An 18806-nucleotide genomic window follows, 5' to 3' on the forward strand; every position below is an offset into this window, starting at 1 on the left:
ACCGTCCAACCGCTCCCAGTGGCGCGGCCTGGTGGTGCAAAGTTACAGGTTAGGTGCGTCTCAATAAATTACAGGATCCTCCAAATACTCATTTATTTCAGTGGCTGGGTTTAAAAAGTGACGCTCGTTGTGGATGTGTTTGTTTGTTGTGGATATTTGTTATCACGATGATGTTTTATAGCAATTAAATGCAAACCCGCAATTCTGTTTGTGTAAAATTTTGAATGTGACGTAAGATTTATTTCGTTTTTACTATGTTTCGGCAGAATGTTACATTTTAATGGGGAAGGTTACTAATAGCTGTTCGTATCCAAGCATGTTAACAATGGAAAGTTAAGTGGAAGAAAAAAGCTTAGAAAAAAGTCTAAAAGCAACAGGAATAACACTGCAGCTATTTTGAGCAAAGTGAAACTGAAGCAAAACAGATTAAAAATATGTGACATTTAAACTGCCTTTTAAAATTCAAGTTAATTTGGCCTTTCATTTGGAAGTCAGGGACCCAGAGCCTGAAAAGAAGAGCGGAGAGGCATAGACTCCAGGTGACTGAGGTCCAATGAGAGGTTTCCACAGTCAGTGAAATTTGGGGCGCCATGTTGTCTGCTGCTGTTAGTCCACTGTATTTTTATCAAGTCCAAAGTTCACAACAGACATAAGGAACATTTCATTCTTCCTTATGCAGACATGTTTTATGGAGATGCTGGTTTCATTTTACACCAGGACTTGATACCTGTCCACACTCTCAAAAGTACCAATATCTGCTTTAATCACCTTGTTATGGCAGCGCTTGGTTGGCCAGCCAACTGTCCTGACTTAGACTCCATGGAGAAGCTACAGGTACATCTAAATTAATTAGGATATCATTGAAAGTTAAGTTATTTCAGTGACTCAATGAAAATGGAAAAGCTGTTCAATATGTTTTACAGTAAGTGATATTTTCTAAGCATCTCTTTCCATTAACTTTGATGATTATGGGTTAAGCTAATGAAAACCCAAAGTTTGATGTCTCCAAAAATCAGAATATAACATCAGACCAATCGAAAAACAAATAGTTATCTTTAAATACACTAATTTTATGCTATACAATCAGATAAACTGCAGATTTGGTCATTTGTAATAGAAAAAATAACAGTTCCCATCCTACTTTGTCAAAGCTTATGAATGAAAACTTGAATGGAAAAAGTGTAGAAGACTCTGTACCAGCAAGAGTCATAACTGGACGTCCAGGATATTTTAGATCACTTCATGCTTCTGTCTGCTTGCAACTTTTATGGAGACACTGATTTCCTTACAAATCATGTTTTAAAGCATAAGTAATCATTAGGAGATACTTTAGTCCAGCTTATGATCCAAAACGCTGCTGCAAGAGTTCTGATGAAAATCAACAAGAGGGATCATATTTCTCCTATTTTAGCTTCCCTTCATAGGCTTCCTGTTAAATCAAGAATAGAATTTAAAATTCTCCTTCTAACGTATAAAGCCCTTAATAATCAAGCTCCATCATATATCAGAGCTCTGATTACCCCGTATGTTCCTAACAGAGCACTTCGCTCTCAGACTGCAGGTCTGCTGGTGGTTCCTAGAGTCTCTAAAAGTAGAATGGGAGGCAGATCCTTTAGCTATCAGGCTCCTCTCCTGTGGAACCAACTCCCAGTTTTGGTCCGTGAGGCAGACACCCAATCCACTTTTAAGACTACTTTTTTACCATTGTCTATTTCATTTGCATTTGTACAGGACTTTGTGAATCTTGGTTTATTTAAGATGCTTTATAAATAAAGGTGGTATGGTAGGTATACAATCTTTGAGTATATGGGAGGAAGTCCACCAAGCAGCTGCCCACACCTCTTAGATGGTCCACTATTCAAGCCATCTACTTGCAATCTCTTGCTTCCAATAGCTGTATTTTAGTGCTGTCTTGAGCGGTATTTTTTAAAGCTAGGCATACAAGTGCTTCACGAGCAGTGATAAAGGTCTATAAATAATCCGTTCAAAGAAAAGCAAAAACTATTAAACTATTAATGGGTTGAAAAATAGCTCTGATCCTCAGCATTCTTGCCTAGAAATGCTACCAGGTAGCCTTGAACAGTTGATCAACCTAAGGATGATGTTTTTCTCAGTCTTCACATGATTTTTCTTTTATTTCTCAAAATTAAAAACTTAAAATGTTTTTTTTGTACTCCACTTTCCAGACTAATTAATAAAAAAATGTGGATCACACTACATATTAAAACCAAAATGTTATGTTTTATGTCAGACTGATAATGGTTATTCTGTATAATTAACTGAAATATTTTTTCGCTAAGGTTTTATATTCATAAATGCCATTGATGATAAAAGTTGATACATAAATTAATATTTCATGGTTTAATGCTTAGCGGTACTAAAAGTTAAGTAAACATTGACTAAATACTGATGAATTATTGCTCAAAATCAGTTAAACCCTTTTTATTTAAAATTGAAAGATAGACAAAGTGGCAGAAAGGTGTTGAACCTTATACACTGCAATATACACTGCTCAAAAAATAAACGGAACACTTAAACAACACAATGTAACTCCAAGTCAAACTATCCACTTAAGAAGCAACATTGATGGACCATCAGTTTCACTGCTGTTATGTAAATGGAATAGACAACAGGTGGAAACTACAGGTAGTTAGCACGCACACATTTATACACCGAGACGCAGCTTGGTAGGGTTAAGTGCCTTGCCCAGGGGCACATTGACATGTGGCAAGGGGAAGCTGGAATTGAACCCACAACCTTCTGATTGCCAGATGACTACTCAACCCATCAAGCCACAGTCACCCCATGATGTGTTGTGGCTTTTCTTTGGGGGCCTACAGCCCTCCATGTGCTCCCCAGAGGTAGTCTGACTGCCATTAGGTACAGAGATGAGATCCTCAGACCCATTGTGAGTGGTGCAGTTGGCCCTGGGTTCCTCCTAATGCAAGATCTCATGTGGCTGGAGTGTGTCAGCAGTTCCTGCGGGACGAAGGCGTTGATGCTATGGACTGGCCGTCCGTTCCCCAGACCTGAATCCAACTGAGCACATCTGGGACATCATGTCTCGCTCCATCCACCAACGTCACGTTGCACCACAGACCGTCCAGGAGTTGGCAGATGTGTTAGTCCAGGTCTGGGAGGAGATCCTTCAGGAGACCATCCACCACCTCATCAGGAGCAGCCCAGGTGTCACAGGGAGGTCATACAGACACGTGGAGGCCACACACACTACTGAGCCTCATTTTGACTTGTTTTAAGGACATTACATCAAAGCTGGATCCACCTGTAGTGTTTTCCACTTTAACTTTGAGTGTCATTCCAAATCCAGACCTCCATGGGTTAATACATTTGATTTCCATTGAAAATGTTTGTGTTTATGTTGTCAGAACATTCAACTATGTAAACAACAAAGTATTTAATGATAATATTTAATTCATTCCCTTTATTTTTTAATGTGTGTGTGTGTGTGTGTGTGTGTGTGTGTGTGTGTGTGTGTGTGTGTGTGTGTGTGTGTGTGTGTGTGTGTGTGTGTATTTTGTCACTTAGTGTTTTTTTTTTCTTTAGAAAAATATATTTTTAGTATTTTCCCACTGGTTTTAAATTTTTTGCAAGCTTGTCTAAATATAACTTTACAGTATTATGATAAAATCTATATAACGGTAAACTCACTGTGGTGGGAAAAAGAGAGTTTTAGATATCAGAACTTAATACAAAGGAAGATCAAAGAGAAAATAATAGTAGCTAACAGTAGCAACCAGAATTCACCCCCAGATTAGGTTGTCCAAAGACAAAATAAATTAAAAAACCTCCATTTCTAACTATGCAAGCCTCAGTTAAAATGTGAAATGGTAAAGTTCATGAAAGGACAGTTAGAAAAAACTGAATAAGAGCATGGTGGTGGAGGAATGGTGGTTTGGGCTTGATTTGCAACAACAGGACTCGGTAACAGAGCGAACCAACACCTCTGCATACCTAAAACAGACTTTGTGTTGAATGATTATTTTCATTTTGTGTTTTCTGTGTTATTTTCTCTTTTTTATCAGTTCCCACTTATATTATTGGATTTCTGTTTCTCTTTGTGAAAGCAGTTGACATATTACATTTACTTTCTCGGATTCCCATGTATTTTCTGTTCTGGTTTAAACGTTGTGTAATAAATATGGAGAGAGCACTCTGAATAATATTGCTATTTAAAAGTGCTTTATAAATAAACAGGCCTTGAGAGTGGAATCTGTTGTGTTTTTTTACACTATAGATCTAACTGATCTTAGATCCTGTTTATATTGTCCATAAAATGATACAATAAAAAGCTCTTTAGATAGGTGTACAATTATTTTTTATCATGATTGTCCAGTCTCGTTGAAGAACTCCATTTTGCAAGGAATACATTTAACAATAAGATATGTCTTTAATATAACAAACGGTCTTTAACCATCAGTTTATATCTCTGCTGCTGAAATTAAAAGATTTGCATCTCTTACAGTTGTTTATGTGGAAGTTTGTGAGAAAAATACCATATTTTGTAACTTATTCTGATATAAATTCAATTTGCAAAGACATCAGTTATCAGAAAATGTTAAACTATAAGAAAGTAACTTTTTAAAGTATGTATTGTCAAGGAGTTTCAATACAAAAAAAAAAAAAAAAAAACGTGGCCTGTTTGAGAGGCAAGTAGCTACTCTACAGGAGGTTTTCACCTCGTTTCTCTTTTCAGTTAAATGTGAACCCTGACAACGGACTGTGGTTTCTCTGTTACAGAAGCAACACACACACACACACACACACACACACACACACACACACACACTAACCAACAGCGATGTGATGCAAGACATTGTGGGAAAGTGTAAGAAGTAGAAGATTGCCTCAAACTGCAGGGGGTGGGACCCTCTGTCTGTCAACATGAAACAGAGGAAGCTAAAGCGTAACTCTGCAGCGCTGTAAGTAGACAATGAGTGCTGACGGCAGTTTGTTCTGTTGTTTGACGAGAAGCTAAAGATGGCATCCCATAAAACATCACAAGGTGCCTTATTTCAAGCTGCATTTGTCTCCTTTTAATTGAAGCTCTCCTATCAGATCCCTTCTCTGAGTGTGCATTTTAATTTTTGAAATGGGAAGATTAAAAGTCAGTGTAGTTCAAGAGTTTTGTCACTTAATCATTCATTTTATACAAAGGTTCTCTTCACAATGAGATTTTGTTTTCATATCAGGAAGTAGAAAGTATGCTGCATAAACATGAAAACGTTAACGTCTGCTAAAGTGGAATATAATTATGCTAAGTCCGGGACTGTTTGTGTGTGTGGGTTTTTTTTTTGGGGGGGGGGGGGGGGGGGGGGGGGGGGGGGGGGGGGCTGGTGGCAATGTTTAACTGATTTAACTCATAAGATTTAATCGAGATTTAGCATTGCAAAAGTTAAATCGGCTGCAGTTTGCTGCTCCCAGACCAGAACTCACAGTAGTCTGAGTTTCTTTTTAATTAAGTAACCACCAGTAGCCACCATGACTGAAAGAATACAACAGGAAGCGCCCCCTCCCCCCCCTCCCCGAACAACAAGTCAACATTACAATTCAATCGTCTTATTTATGACCTAGAAAAGCACTGTTATGTAAGGTATGTTTTCTGTAATTTGCACATTATCTTATGCTTGTATTGTTTTTATACATGCATATTATGCTTAATTTGCATAAAACCTGATTCTGCAACAAAAGCCTTCAGTGTGAGTTACAGTTTAATTGTGGGTTGTATTTTGACTATGTTTCAATCATCTGCATTTAAAAAAAGTCTGCTGGGAATTTATGAATTATGTAATTTTGATTTATGCATTTTTTATATTGTTTTTTATGGCACTAGTGGCCCTTTTATCAAAAGTAGGCTGAACGAGGGGAAAGACCTGTGGTAAAGGACTGGGTCAGCCATGTTGAGGACTAATGGCTCCGTACATGGACTAGAAGCGCTCCACTGGCGCTATAGGAGCGCCCTGATTTGTGGAGTTTTTTGAGGTTTTATTTAGGAGAGATCAAAGCACAAACATTTATACCTTATTAGACTGTTATTTCTAACTCTGTTAGGAACCTAACTCTGACACCAAGCCTAACAGTTATTGATAAAAGCAGACCTGGTAACCCTGAGCAGATGGCGAAGCTCATCACTTTCTGTTTAAATTTGAGCACTTCAGAGATAATAGCTCCTGTCAAACTTCCAGGCTTTTTAGTCCTTATTTCTATCTGCCCATTCTTCCATCGATTCTCAATACCTGCCTAAAGTCTGGTGCCTAGCTCCAGCTGTCATTAAGCGACAGGTGGGGTACGCCCTGGACATGCCTCCACTTTGGACAAATAACCATGCATGTACTTGGTGATACCAGAGGATAAATTATACAGTCAATCTAGCAGTCATGTATTTGGACATTGGGAGGAAGCAGCGGTACCCGGGGAGAACCCACATATGCAAAGGGAGAACATGCAAACTTCAAGCAAGAAGATCCTGAGCCAGGATTCAAACTCAGGACTTTCTTAAGTCAACAGTGCTTTGAACTGCACCACCTTGCAGATTTTGTTTCCCATGTTGGCCTATTTAAAAAAAAATCCAATTACCCTATAAATTCACTGCAGAGGTTTGACTTAAACGCTGCATAGAAGGAAGGAAGGAAGGAAGGAAGGAAGGAAGGAAGGAAGGAAGGAAGGAAGGAAGGAAGGAAGGAAGGAAGGAAGGAAGGAAGGAAGGTTTATTGGACATTATTGTCAGTGAGTGTTTTTTATTATTTTATTTTATTCTTATACCTGTGCAGACTTGGAAAACACTTTAATTCAGTTCCATAATTTTGTAGACTTTTCCACAATATGTAGAAACACTGAAAGTTCTGATACCAAGATAATCAAGTGCAAATATTAGGGTAAATTTAAGTACGCAGAATCCTGGTTTTTACTCTTTCTTAAATGACAGACTCATCTGACTGAGTATTAAGGGTTTAACGGAAAACATGTGAAGTAGAATACTCCATATAATAATAATAACAATAATAATAATAATAATAATAATAATAATAATAATAATAATAATAATAATAATCTTCAGCAATCAACAGAATTATGTGTCAGACTTCAGCAAAAATAAATAAATACTTCCACCCTCACCACACAAAGCAAAAAACTGTGGGTCCTTTCTAATAAAAGGTGCTTGGATGTTTATCAAACACCTACTTGTTCTTTTTGGAGGAAGAGCTCAGAGGCTTTGTGGCCATGAAACGCAGCGTGTAGGAAGAAGGCTGACCGAAGGTGTAGGGATGCAATTTACACTCTTCAGTTCACAGCTTTCACAAAAAATAAAGGAAAGCATGAGGGGCTGGGAAGTGGGGATGGAGGTCATCACGGTGATGGGAATCATGTATGCAAACTTCAGCTCTGAACGAATAGACAGTGAAAAGACCAAAACTTTAATCATTAATGATAATTAATCAACAAAACAGAGAAACTAAGTGGACTGAGGACTGCAAGCACTGACTCGGCTTGTATTTACATTTCTGCAGAAAACAGTCTTTTCTTTTTTGGCCAGCATTTAGGTTATCACAAAAAAAATCAAGACTGATTGGTCTCATTCTGCTGTTGCAAGTCACTAAGCTTGCTCCAGATTATTATTATTTTTTGCACATTTTATGCACACTAACTGCTCCATCACTGCTCTTTGTTTAAAAAGCAGATTGCTTCTGTTTCATGCCCACACAAATAAGACCATCAAGGTCAACAGATGGACGTAAATGGCCATGCATGTTCTTGGTAAGGTCACAGCTGTGTTGCCTCAGCCAGAAACAGTGCAGGTACAAAGGTGGTCAACAGAAAGCTGACAAATAGCTCTTTGCTGCAAATCACTTTTCAAATGTGTCTGAACATACAGCTGGATCAAAGAGTCAATATTTGCAACTTGTTTCTGAATAAATGGAGAATATTATAGATTGTAGGTCAGTGAAATTATTTACGTATTTAACTGATTCACCTAAAGACAAAAAAGAGCTTTGATTAACGTCAAAATCCACCAAAAGATACAATTAAAGGCAGTCTACTTAATTCTGATCTGTAGGCAGGTAAATGTTTGGGATTCCACTCGCAGAATTTGTCAGGACAAACTCAACCCCCTCCAACGTTACTTTAGCTAAACCCCCAGTGGGACTTTCCTGCTTGTTTTGTGAGGCCATTTTTTAAAATGGCAACCTATTTTTTTTGTGCATGGCTTGCAAAACTGTGCTGTATTCGTGTACAGTATTTGGCTGATTACATCTGGGGTTAAATCTTAAGATCTGATTTCTAATGCTTTACAAAGAGGTTCAAAGTGTGAGCGATGTTGCAGTGGCTGTTATCTGACCTGCTCATCCTGCTGTGCTCAGATACACGCACAGAGCTCTCAGTGGAGCCGCAGACAGCTCTGCATGCAGTTATTACACTTAGTATTAATGTTTACATCCAAAACAAAGTACGAAGTTTCTAAGGACATCAGCGTCTATTTCTCTCACTCTGCTGAGTTCTCCTACTGCTCTCCAATTTGCATTGCTTGTTGTTATTTAAATTTTTAACTTTTTGTCCTCTGTCATTTTTCTCTTCATAGAATGTACACCTGGTCTGGTGTTCTGTTAGCTGTGACATCATCCAGGGGAGGCAGATCACTGGATCACAGCCAGTAATCAGTTTGATTACTGGCTGATTGGCATACAGTTCAACTTTGAAGGTCCATGGTGTTCTTACCTCAAGCACTAAAAGCTGAAAAAGAATTACGTGAACTGTTCCTCCTCTATCTGTACATAAAGTGCTTCCATGTTGGAAAAGCTTTTTCTGCTTGTAAACAATCAAGCAACTCCAAAGCTCTGACTAATTTGGGGGCAGCGAACTGTGTGGGCCTCCAAACACAAACAGAACACCTACTCCTGCTTCCCGAGTGCTGCCTGGACACACAGGCGAGCTGTGAGGATATTACCAACATTTCTTTAAATGTCACTGCATCAGGCTTTCTACTGCTGCACAAACAGATGTCATCCCAACTACTTAAAAATAGTACGACTTTAGAGGAATGTCTTATTCTGCAACCCTTGTGTTTATTTAAGCATTTATGCATCTATCCATCTAAAGTCTACCTGTCCTTGCTCTATCGTAGGGGTTGGTGCCTATCTCCAGCAGTCATTGGGTGAGAGGAGAGGTGCACTCTGGGTAGGTTGCCAGTCCATCACAGAGCAACAGATGTGTTTCAATAATCCAGGTAGAAAAAAAGGCCCCCTGGATGGGTTCTTTGTTGTTGACATGCTTTGTCTCTTCTCTAGAAGAGTTCTTCCGACTGAGGAGTTACAGGTAAATGCAGCCTTATACAGCACCTTTGCATAGTGGCTCAACAAGTTTAACTGAGTCAATCAAAACCAATCGCTCACATGCAAAAGAGGACTGTCAGCCTAGGAACTGATTGTGCTGCAGGCCAGTGGTCACTCTATCAGGGATGAAGATGTTCTCATCCTGGATAGAGAAGAACGTTGCTTTGTGACAAGAGTAAAACAAGGTCTCCGCAGCAATATACAATGACCAGCAGCAATTTGTTGGTATCGGTAACTGGAGAGAACACACAAGTAGATGAGGAGAACATGCAAACTCCATGCAGAAAGGCACCAGGCCAGGATCCAAACTCAGAACCTTCTTGCTCCAAGGCTACAGTGCACATATCCATTTATTTATAATTGTATTAAATTGGTTTGTTTCGATTACTTAGACCATACACATAAACATTTATAGTCAAAACATTTTCATTGTTGACTCTAATTGGGTTTATGAGTGATAATAACATTGTCATGTTTGGTTGTTTGTATTCAGGACCAAAGTGCAGACGGATGCTCAGGAGTTGCATTGTGGATTCAAAGAACTTAATAATAAAGGTGTCAAACTTGCAGAAAAGATAGGCAAACATGTGAGAGTGATAGGCAACAGCTGGAGAGAACTAAGACAGAGACAAAAGAAAAGAAAAAGACAACGATCAGGAGCAGAAGGAGCAGAACACAAGACAGAACCCAGCAGAGAAATACAATATAAATATACATATATAAGAACTGAATCCCCAAAGAACAAACTAGAAAGCAACAACAGGAGAATGACTGGAAATGATCAGAAGTAAATGAAGGAACCCCTGAAGGTATTAAGCATAAGAAATAACTGAAAAGGTAGAATAAACAGAATAAACTGAAAATGGCAAGAAATAAAGCTCACACTAAGCATTAGATAAAATCCTGCAGAACAAGAACACACAAGATCCAAGGATCATGACAAACATAAGCAACACTTAAAGTGTGTTATGCAAATACAAACACAGTATGAAAATTACAAGATCCAACAATACCAGTTATTTATAACTAAATGCTGTTCATTCTTATGAATCTGCAACTATACCTGTTTTGAAGGCTGTATAGTGTAGCTGGGGACTTGGCCAGATCCGGCCACTAGGGGCGCAATAGCGCCAATCGGGCTGAGTGCCACTGCAAGTAAGAAAGAGAAGAAGAGACTGATGGCGGTGAGAAGCGAGTAATGCAGGCAGCAGGTTGTGATTGCAACATTGTATTCGTCGCTCTGCCTCTTGTGGTTCAGTGTGCGTCCAGAGAAACGTAAGTTATGTTGTTTATGTGATATTTAGGCCGGCTGGTTGAGTTTATATCCGGTGCTGCAGTTCATATTTCTAGCGGTGCTGACTGCTAGTAGCTTTGGATGGTCTAAATGGTCAACTGGGTTATGTTATGCTGCTGACCATTTCCTTTGTTGTCAGTTGAGTACAGGACATATATTACTATTGTTTTTATTTGTGTGCTATTGTTAAGTATATTGATGAATGTTATTGTTTGGGTAATTCCAGAACCACACACACACATTGGATTAAATTACCATAAAAGGACTGACTGCTGTCATCATTTTATAAGTCTTGGGGGAACTTAGTGCGTTCTGACAGACGCCCACTTTGTGATTACAAATCAGAGAAGCCAGTCTATTAACTTTGAACCTCCGCAACAAATGGTCCTTCGAGCCGGATAAGGTAATTCTGAAGTGAAAATGGATCAGGTTCCCCCAAGTGAAGATGTACGTCCACGCCGGCGAACAACCCAACCCAGATGGATGGAGGATTATGAAGGGTACACCCTCCCACAGGCTGCGAGCTACCCACCCCGTACCTTCGCTGCGTTAGAAGAGATTGTCTGGAGCGGAGGAAGAGAGGGAATTGCCGAGATGACACCCCTCACACAGCGCTCGCTACAGCCCACTCGTTATTCTGCTGAGTTCAGAGAGACATCTCCCGGTCATATTGGAGCTGCAGCACCTGCGTATGTGAGTACCCCACGGCCAGATCAGGGCCCACCTGCAATAATGGATGTGTTGCAGCAAATACAAGAGGAGAACAGAAGGTTGCAGCTAATGGTGATGGACCTGAGAAGACAGATGGATGGGAGTGGTGCAACACCTCCCCGTTCACAGACCACACAGCTGTACCACCAACAACAGAGTCACTCCCCTGCCAGACGAGAGAGCACCAGGTCCCCACAGTCACAACACCCCATGCTACATTCACCACCTGAAACACGACATCCACCACTAGGAGACAGGGTCGGACCACGGATGCCACCACCGCTCTTGCAGGCCGCACCACCGCCGCCAATAAGGGAGCTGCACCATCTGCCTGCAGTACCAGACAGAAATATAGCCGATCATGATTGGCCGCCGCCTCCCCCACCAGTAGCATTCTATGATGATAATTATGGGCGTCCAACAGATCAGCCTACACCCGTAGGGCAACCTGCTGATGTTGTGGAGAACCTTAGAGAACGTCTGCAGCAGTTGGAAGCACGACTGTCACCAGCCCCATCCATGCTGTCAGAACCACAATATGATATGGTGCCGCCATCGGTTGCACCCCCAAGACCCCCACAACGGCTAACCTCTGAAGTGCCACTGCCGAACAGCAACGAGAAGACATACAGGGGCCCGACGCCGTCTATCCCCAAGTTCACACGGGGTGACCCCAGAGAATTTTCCAGACTAAAGCTTGCCCTCGATAATATTCTTCCTGCTGACGCGACAGAGATGTTCAAGTACCAAGTGCTCTGTGACCACCTCAAGTTTGAAGAAGCTCTCCTGATAGCTGATTCCTATAGTAACTCCTTATTCCCCTACTCTGACACTATGGCTTCCCTGACCAAACATTATGGTCAGCCCCACCAGCTGTCTCTTCAGCGGATCGCAGAGCTAATGGAAGAGCCCGCTATCCGTGCTGGCGACACTGTAGCATTCAGGAGGTTTGCTCTGAGAGTCCGAGCTCTAGTCGGGATGTTGGAGCAGCTTGGTGAAGATGGACGCATAGAGTTAAGGTGTGGGTCTCATGTGGCCAGATTAACGAGGAAGCTCCCCCAGGATCTTCGAGCCACCTTCCGTCGCCATCTTCACTCCTGGAAGGCAGGAATCCCATCTTTAATGGACTTCGCAGAGTGGCTTGAATACGAGCTGGAAATCCAGGAGGATGGAGACCGGTTCGGCAAGATAGAGGACATCCAAAGAGGGAGAAGCTGGGCAAGGAAGGAGCATGATAAAGACCATAAAGCCACTAGGAAGACCTCGAACGTGTTGCATGGCACTGCTCATGACACACCACCCCAAGCGGGTCAAGCTGAAGTCTTGGACTACCAAGGGGCTCCGGAGAAACCCAAAGCTTACTGCCCCTACTGCAGTAACGCGCAACACTTTCTGGACCAGTGCTTGAACTTTAAGCAATTAACCAAGGAACAGAAGACGACCTGGGTGAAGTCCAACAATCGTTGCTGGCGTTGTGGCCGACACCATCAGGCCGCCCAGTGCAGGTTGAGAGTCCTATGCAAGACGTGCAAGGGGAAGCACCTTGAGGCCTTGCATGAGGTTAATCTTCGGTCCGGCAGGAATGAGACCACACCAGTGAACGGCACTGGTGCAGAGGTGAAGTCAACCACAGATGTTTTGTACCTGGATCGTCGTGCCGGCTGCAATCAGGTCCTTCTAAAGATCAGTAAAGTGCTACTGCGCAATGGTGACCACACTTTGGAAACATATGCCATATTGGATGATGGCTCAGAGAGGACGATCCTCCTCCAGGAAGCCGTCCAGAAGTTGCAGCTGCAGGGAACTCCAGAGAACCTCACCTTGAGAACAGTTCGGAAGGATGTAAAAACCTTAAATGGCTCATCGGTGACGTTCAAAATATCTCCAACTGGTCAACCAACAAAGACATTTACCATTGAGAGCGCCTTTACTGCAGACGGACTAGGCCTTGCGGAACACTCTTACCCAGTGAAGAGACTCCAACGCAGATATAAGCACCTCAGGATGCTCCCCCTGCAGCCATTCACAGCGGTTCACCCACTTCTGTTGATAGGATCTGACTGTCCACACTTGGTGACCCCGATCGAACCTGTCCGTCTCGGCCCACCTGGGGGCCCAGCTGCGGTAAAGACCAGGCTTGGTTGGTCGCTGCAAGGGCCAGTCAAATCCCTCCAACAGGGCAATCGCCCAACACAGTGTCTGTTCATGTCCACCATCTCCCCGGCAGCTGAACTCTTTAACCAAGTAGAGAAGCTCTGGCAACTGGACATCTTGCCATACAGAAATGAGAAGCTAGTGACTAGGTCACGGAGAGACCAGGAGGCCATGAACCTTTTAGAGGCAAAGACTAGAAGAGTGGAGGTGGATGGGGTCCTCAGATATGCCACACCACTATTGCGGGTGAGTAACATGCCTACACTCACAGCGCAGCCTGAAGCGGTACTCGCCAGCTTACGTAGTACAGAGAAGCGCCTTAGCAGAGACCCAGAGAAGGCAGAGGCATATCAGGCAGAGATTGCGAAGCTGAAGAAAGCAGGCTATGTCTCAGAAGTTAGCCAGGAGCCGGAGAAGACCTCCAATGAGTCGTGGTTTATTCCCCATCACCTGGTGACCCACAATGGGAAGAATCGGATCGTGTTCAACTGTTCTTATACTTATAGGGATAAGAACCTCAACGAGCTACTGCTGTCTGGTCCAAACCTGGGTGCATCCCTTCTGGGTGTCCTACTGCGGTTCAGGGAACATTCCATTGCTGTCAGCAGTGACATAAAGGGAATGTTCCACCAGGTGAGATTGCTGCCAGAGGACCGCCCTCTGCTGCGTTTCCTCTGGCGTGATCTACAGAGAGACTCCCCACCTAGAGTGTACGAGTGGCAAGTCCTTCCATTTGGGACTACTTGTTCCCCATGCTGTGCCATATACGCCCTACAGAGGCATGTACGTGATCACACTCAACCAGGGGATGCAGTGCGTGGGTCCATCGAGAACCACTTCTATGTAGACAACTGGCTACAGAGCTTCCCTACCCCAGATATGGCCAGAGATGTTACAGATCAGTTGAGAGGGCTGTTACTGGAGGGAGGCTTCGAGCTGCGACAGTGGGCCAGCAGTAGGCCAGATGTCATCGGTCACCTACCGAAGGAGATCAGGTCAGAGAGCAGCGAACAGTTGTTAAACCACACCGACATGGACCCGCAAGAACCTGCCCTGGGGCTGCGTTGGTTATGCCACTCAGATTCGCTGCGGTATAAATCACGGCTGCTGGATAGCTCCCCTGTCACCATGCGGAACATCTATAAAGTATTGGCCAGCCAATATGATCCCATAGGGTTCCTCACGCCCTATACTACGAGGGCCAAGGTGCTTGTTCAGCAGCTGTGGGAGAAGAAGCGGGAATGGGATGACCCTCTGCTGCCTGACGAGTTGCTCACGGCGTGGCAAGAATGGGAGAACGAGTTACAGTACCTGGACTGCATCAGTATGCCTCGCTGCTATGTTAGTCCAGCCATGGATCATTCAGCCTACAAGCGAGAGGTCCACATATTCTGTGATGCGTCTCAACGGGCGTATGGCAGTGTGGGATATCTACGCACAGAAAATGCAGAGGAGTATGTGGAGGTGGCTTTCCTGACAGCTCGGTCCCGAGTGGCCCCCAAGCGTCAGCTCTCAATGCCACGACTGGAGTTATGTGCTGCACTTACGGGTGCACAGCTTGCAAACGTGCTAACTCAAGAGCTTACTTTAGAGATATCCAGAGTGGTCATGTGGACAGACTCCACAACTGTTCTTTCTTGGATCCAGTCGGACTCTTGCCGCTTTAAGGTGTTTGCAGGAACCCGTATTGCAGAAATTCAAGAGCTGACTGATAGCCATGCTTGGCGCTACGTGGAGACGTCACAAAACCCAGCAGATGACCTCACCCGGGGAAAGTCACTGAAAGACCTATCAGGTGAGAATCGTTGGGCTTATGGACCCCCGTTCCTGCGGCAGCCACCTGACCAGTGGCCAGTGCACCCAGTCACAACAAGTGAGGACATCACTGAAGAGCTGCGAAAGCCAACGATCTGCCTGGTTAGCACAGTAACCGGCACCCATCATTCCATACCTGATACTCAGCAGTTTAGCACATTTGGTGAACTGGTGAAAGCCACTGCGGGGTACCTTCACGGGGCGGCTGCTGACGCTAAAGAGACTCCCACAGCAGAGGAGTTCAAGGAAGCAGAACTCAGCATCCTGCAGTCCGCCCAAAGAGACAGCTTCCCTGAAGAAGTCCAGTGTCTGGAAGCTGGGAAACCAATCCCTTCCTCCAGTTGCCTAATCATGCTGGCTCCAGAATATGACGCATCAGTCCAGTTGATACGGGTTGGAGGGCGTCTGAGGCGTTGTCAGGAACTGGAGGATGACGTTATCCACCCTATAGTCCTTGACCCGAAACATGCTGTGACTAAGCTGCTCATCCGACAGTTTGACCATGACTTGAAACACCCTGGGGCAGAGCGACTCTTTGCAGAGTTGAGGAGGAAGTTCTGGATCCTTCGTGGCCGTGAGGCTATAAGAAGAGAACAGCGCTCATGCCCTGAGTGCCAGAGATGGAGAGCCCAACCGGTCAACCCCAAAATGGCGGACTTACCCCCTGCACGGCTCAGGCTACATCAACCAGCCTTCTACTCTACGGGGATTGACTGTTTTGGTCCGATGCAGGTTAAAGTCGGCCGACGGAATGAGAAACGCTGGGGCTTACTCTTTAAATGCCTCACGACAAGAGCTGTCCATATTGAGGTGCTGTCCACCATCAACACAGACTCCTTCCTGATGGCCTTGAGGAGGTTCATATCCCGTCGGGGGAAACCAACAGAGCTGCTTTCGGACCAAGGCACCAATTTCAGAGGTGGAGATAGGGAATTGCAAGAAGCTTTCAAAGCCCTCCATCCTTCTCTCCAAGCACAGCTGGCAGAGTACCAGATCAAGTTCCGCTTCAACCCACCTAGTGCCCCTCACCACGGTGGCTCCTGGGAGCGGGAAATCAGGTCTATCAAGGCTGCTCTGATTGCTACCCTGGGCTCGCAAGTTGTCAGTGGAGAAGTGCTCACCACCATCCTGATTGAAATCGAGGGTATCCTCAATTCCAAACCCCTTGGTTACGTGTCATCTGACGTAGCAGACTTGGACCCGGTGACACCTAATCTATTGCTGATGGGGCGGCCAGACCCCTCCCTACCTCAGGCAGTATACCACGACTCAGAGCCGCTCAGCCGGCGGCAATGGAGAGCCTGTCAGGTGCTTTCGGATCGCTTCTGGGTGCGGTTCTTGCGCCACTACCTGCCCACACTGCAAACCCGATCCAAGTGGCAGTCCGACACGTCCCCTCTTCAGCTGGACACCATCGTGATGATCGTCGACCCTCAACTGCCCAGAGCATCATGGCCTGTTGGGAGAATCAAGCAGGTGTTCCCTGGGGCCGATGGTCTGATTCGCACAGCGGAGGTTGAAGTTCGGGACCGCACCTATGTCCGACCTGTGAGCCGTCTTATCAGACTCCCTGCTATACCAGAGGAGAATGAACAGTGATAGACTGGGTACGACAAATTTGTTAGAACAAATTTGGGGGCGGCTGTTTTGAAGGCTGTATAGTGTAGCTGGGGACTTGGCCAGATCCGGCCACTAGGGGCGCAATAGCGCCAATCGGGCTGAGTGCCACTGCAAGTAAGAAAGAGAAGAAGAGACTGACGACGGTGAGAAGCGAGTAATGCAGGCAGCAGGTTGTGATTGCAACATTGTATTCGTCGCTCTGCCTCTTGTGGTTCAGTGTGCGTCCAGAGAAACGTAAGTTATGTTGTTTATGTGATATTTAGGCCGGCTGGTTGAGTTTATATCCGGTGCTGCAGTTCATATTTCTAGCGGTGCTAACTGCTAGTAGCTTTGGATGGTCTAAATGGTCAACTGGGTTATGTTATGCTGCTGACCATTTCCTTTGTTGTCAGTTGAGTACAGGACATATATTACTATTGTTTTTATTTGTGTGCTATTGTTAAGTATATTGATGAATGTTATTGTTTGGGTAATTCCAGAACCACACACACACATTGGATTAAATTACCATAAAAGGACTGACTGCTGTCATCATTTTATAAGTCTTGGGGGAACTTAGTGCGTTCTGACAGACGCCCACTTTGTGATTACAAATCAGAGAAGCCAGTCTATTAACTTTGAACCTCCCCAACAATACCATTCAGAGTTTTTTTTGTTGTTGTTCTGAAGACCAGTATTCCTCATGAAGATGAAGTTCACCTTTCAATTCCCACTGGATGCTCAATGACTTTCTGACCCAGCAGTTCTACGTGGAAGCAGAAGGACTCTAGGCATCTAAGGAGCCTTCTGGTGTTTAACGCTCATAAATATAAAACATCTTTGAAGATCTCCATAATCAGTTTCATAAGAACATGACAGCCATGTGGTGAGATGTGATCTGAGGCTTCCTGTCCCAGATGATGTCCTATTTGCATGATTTTATATCACCATCCAGTGGCTTGATGGTTGAAGGTGCTGCTTGTGACCAAGAGGTTAGTAATTAAAACTGCAGACCCGTCCTCCTCGCTGTTAATTGCATTTGTTTTTTCTTTTTTTGTAGTTGTTGCTGCTTCATATGCACAAATATGCATACACCTTTTGTACACTTACATTTCACCCCACTCAGCTGCACATTTTAATTAAATTTAAATATGCCATTTTTAATAACTGAACAGTATTCTCACAATTTCTCCATTGTGATATCAATAAAGTTAAATTATGTATTGTCTTAGTTCATTCTCTATTGTTTCTGGTGTGGACTTTTTCCTTTACTTATTGCTGATACATCAACATTTGACCACTCTGGGACAATAAAAGATTGTTGTTCTCCATTGCATTGTATTGTATTGTATTCTAAATAGGAGAAACTATTGCTTAATGCATGAAAGTACAGTGCTTTGAAAAAGGGATTTTTTTTTTTTACAGATTCCTTGTTTTTAGTTGTGCTAAAGTGTTTTAGATCATCTAACACATTTTAATGAGAATATAAACTATTAAAATGGTTTTAATTTGTTAAGCCAACCGTAGCCAGTGTGTTAATATAATCGCCACTTTGTAAAATCATAAAATAGAAGTGATTAAGCAAATTGTTTTGGTGACGTTTGTTGATTTGCTTTGCTTTGATGTGGGAGAACTGATCTGAAGGGAGACCCATAAGTCTTGGAATGCTGACATTGAAATGAAGGTTTCAAGATCAGATAGTCAAAATCCAGAGTGAATGAATATTGCACGACCCTAAATAGGCCAGTGGCAAGTTTAATACTGAATTAAAACGATTCTTATAAGAAGAGTGGACCCAAGTTCCTCTATAGTGATGTAAAAACATACCAAAGGTTATTAAATTAGCAGCAACATGCTTGACGGGTGTTGTTGCTGCCAAAGAGGGT

The 18806-nt window shown here is 43.4% G+C and overlaps 1 protein-coding gene across 1 annotated transcript; it reads left to right on the forward strand.

The window, feature by feature from the left end:
- The first annotated feature begins 10529 nt into the window (after nucleotides 1-10529).
- LOC110368234 lies at nucleotides 10530-17562 on the forward strand. The gene is made up of 3 exons (XM_036145161.1): nucleotides 10530-10622; nucleotides 10868-17175; nucleotides 17421-17562. Exon 2 carries the CDS (start codon nucleotides 11062-11064, stop codon nucleotides 16918-16920), a length of 5859 nt encoding a protein of 1952 aa, XP_036001054.1. The 5' UTR covers nucleotides 10530-10622; nucleotides 10868-11061; the 3' UTR covers nucleotides 16921-17175; nucleotides 17421-17562.
- Nucleotides 17563-18806: the final 1244 nt, after the last annotated feature.

The sequence above is a fragment of the Fundulus heteroclitus genome, chromosome 2 (assembly GCF_011125445.2).
Source record: "Fundulus heteroclitus isolate FHET01 chromosome 2, MU-UCD_Fhet_4.1, whole genome shotgun sequence".
In the NCBI taxonomy this organism is placed as follows: Eukaryota; Metazoa; Chordata; class Actinopteri; order Cyprinodontiformes; family Fundulidae; genus Fundulus; species Fundulus heteroclitus.

Bases quoted from the DNA above. Each gene is read 5' to 3' on its own strand.
- LOC110368234 (XM_036145161.1), top strand. From the start codon at position 11,062: ATGGATCAGGTTCCCCCAAGTGAAGATGTACGTCCACGCCGGCGAACA.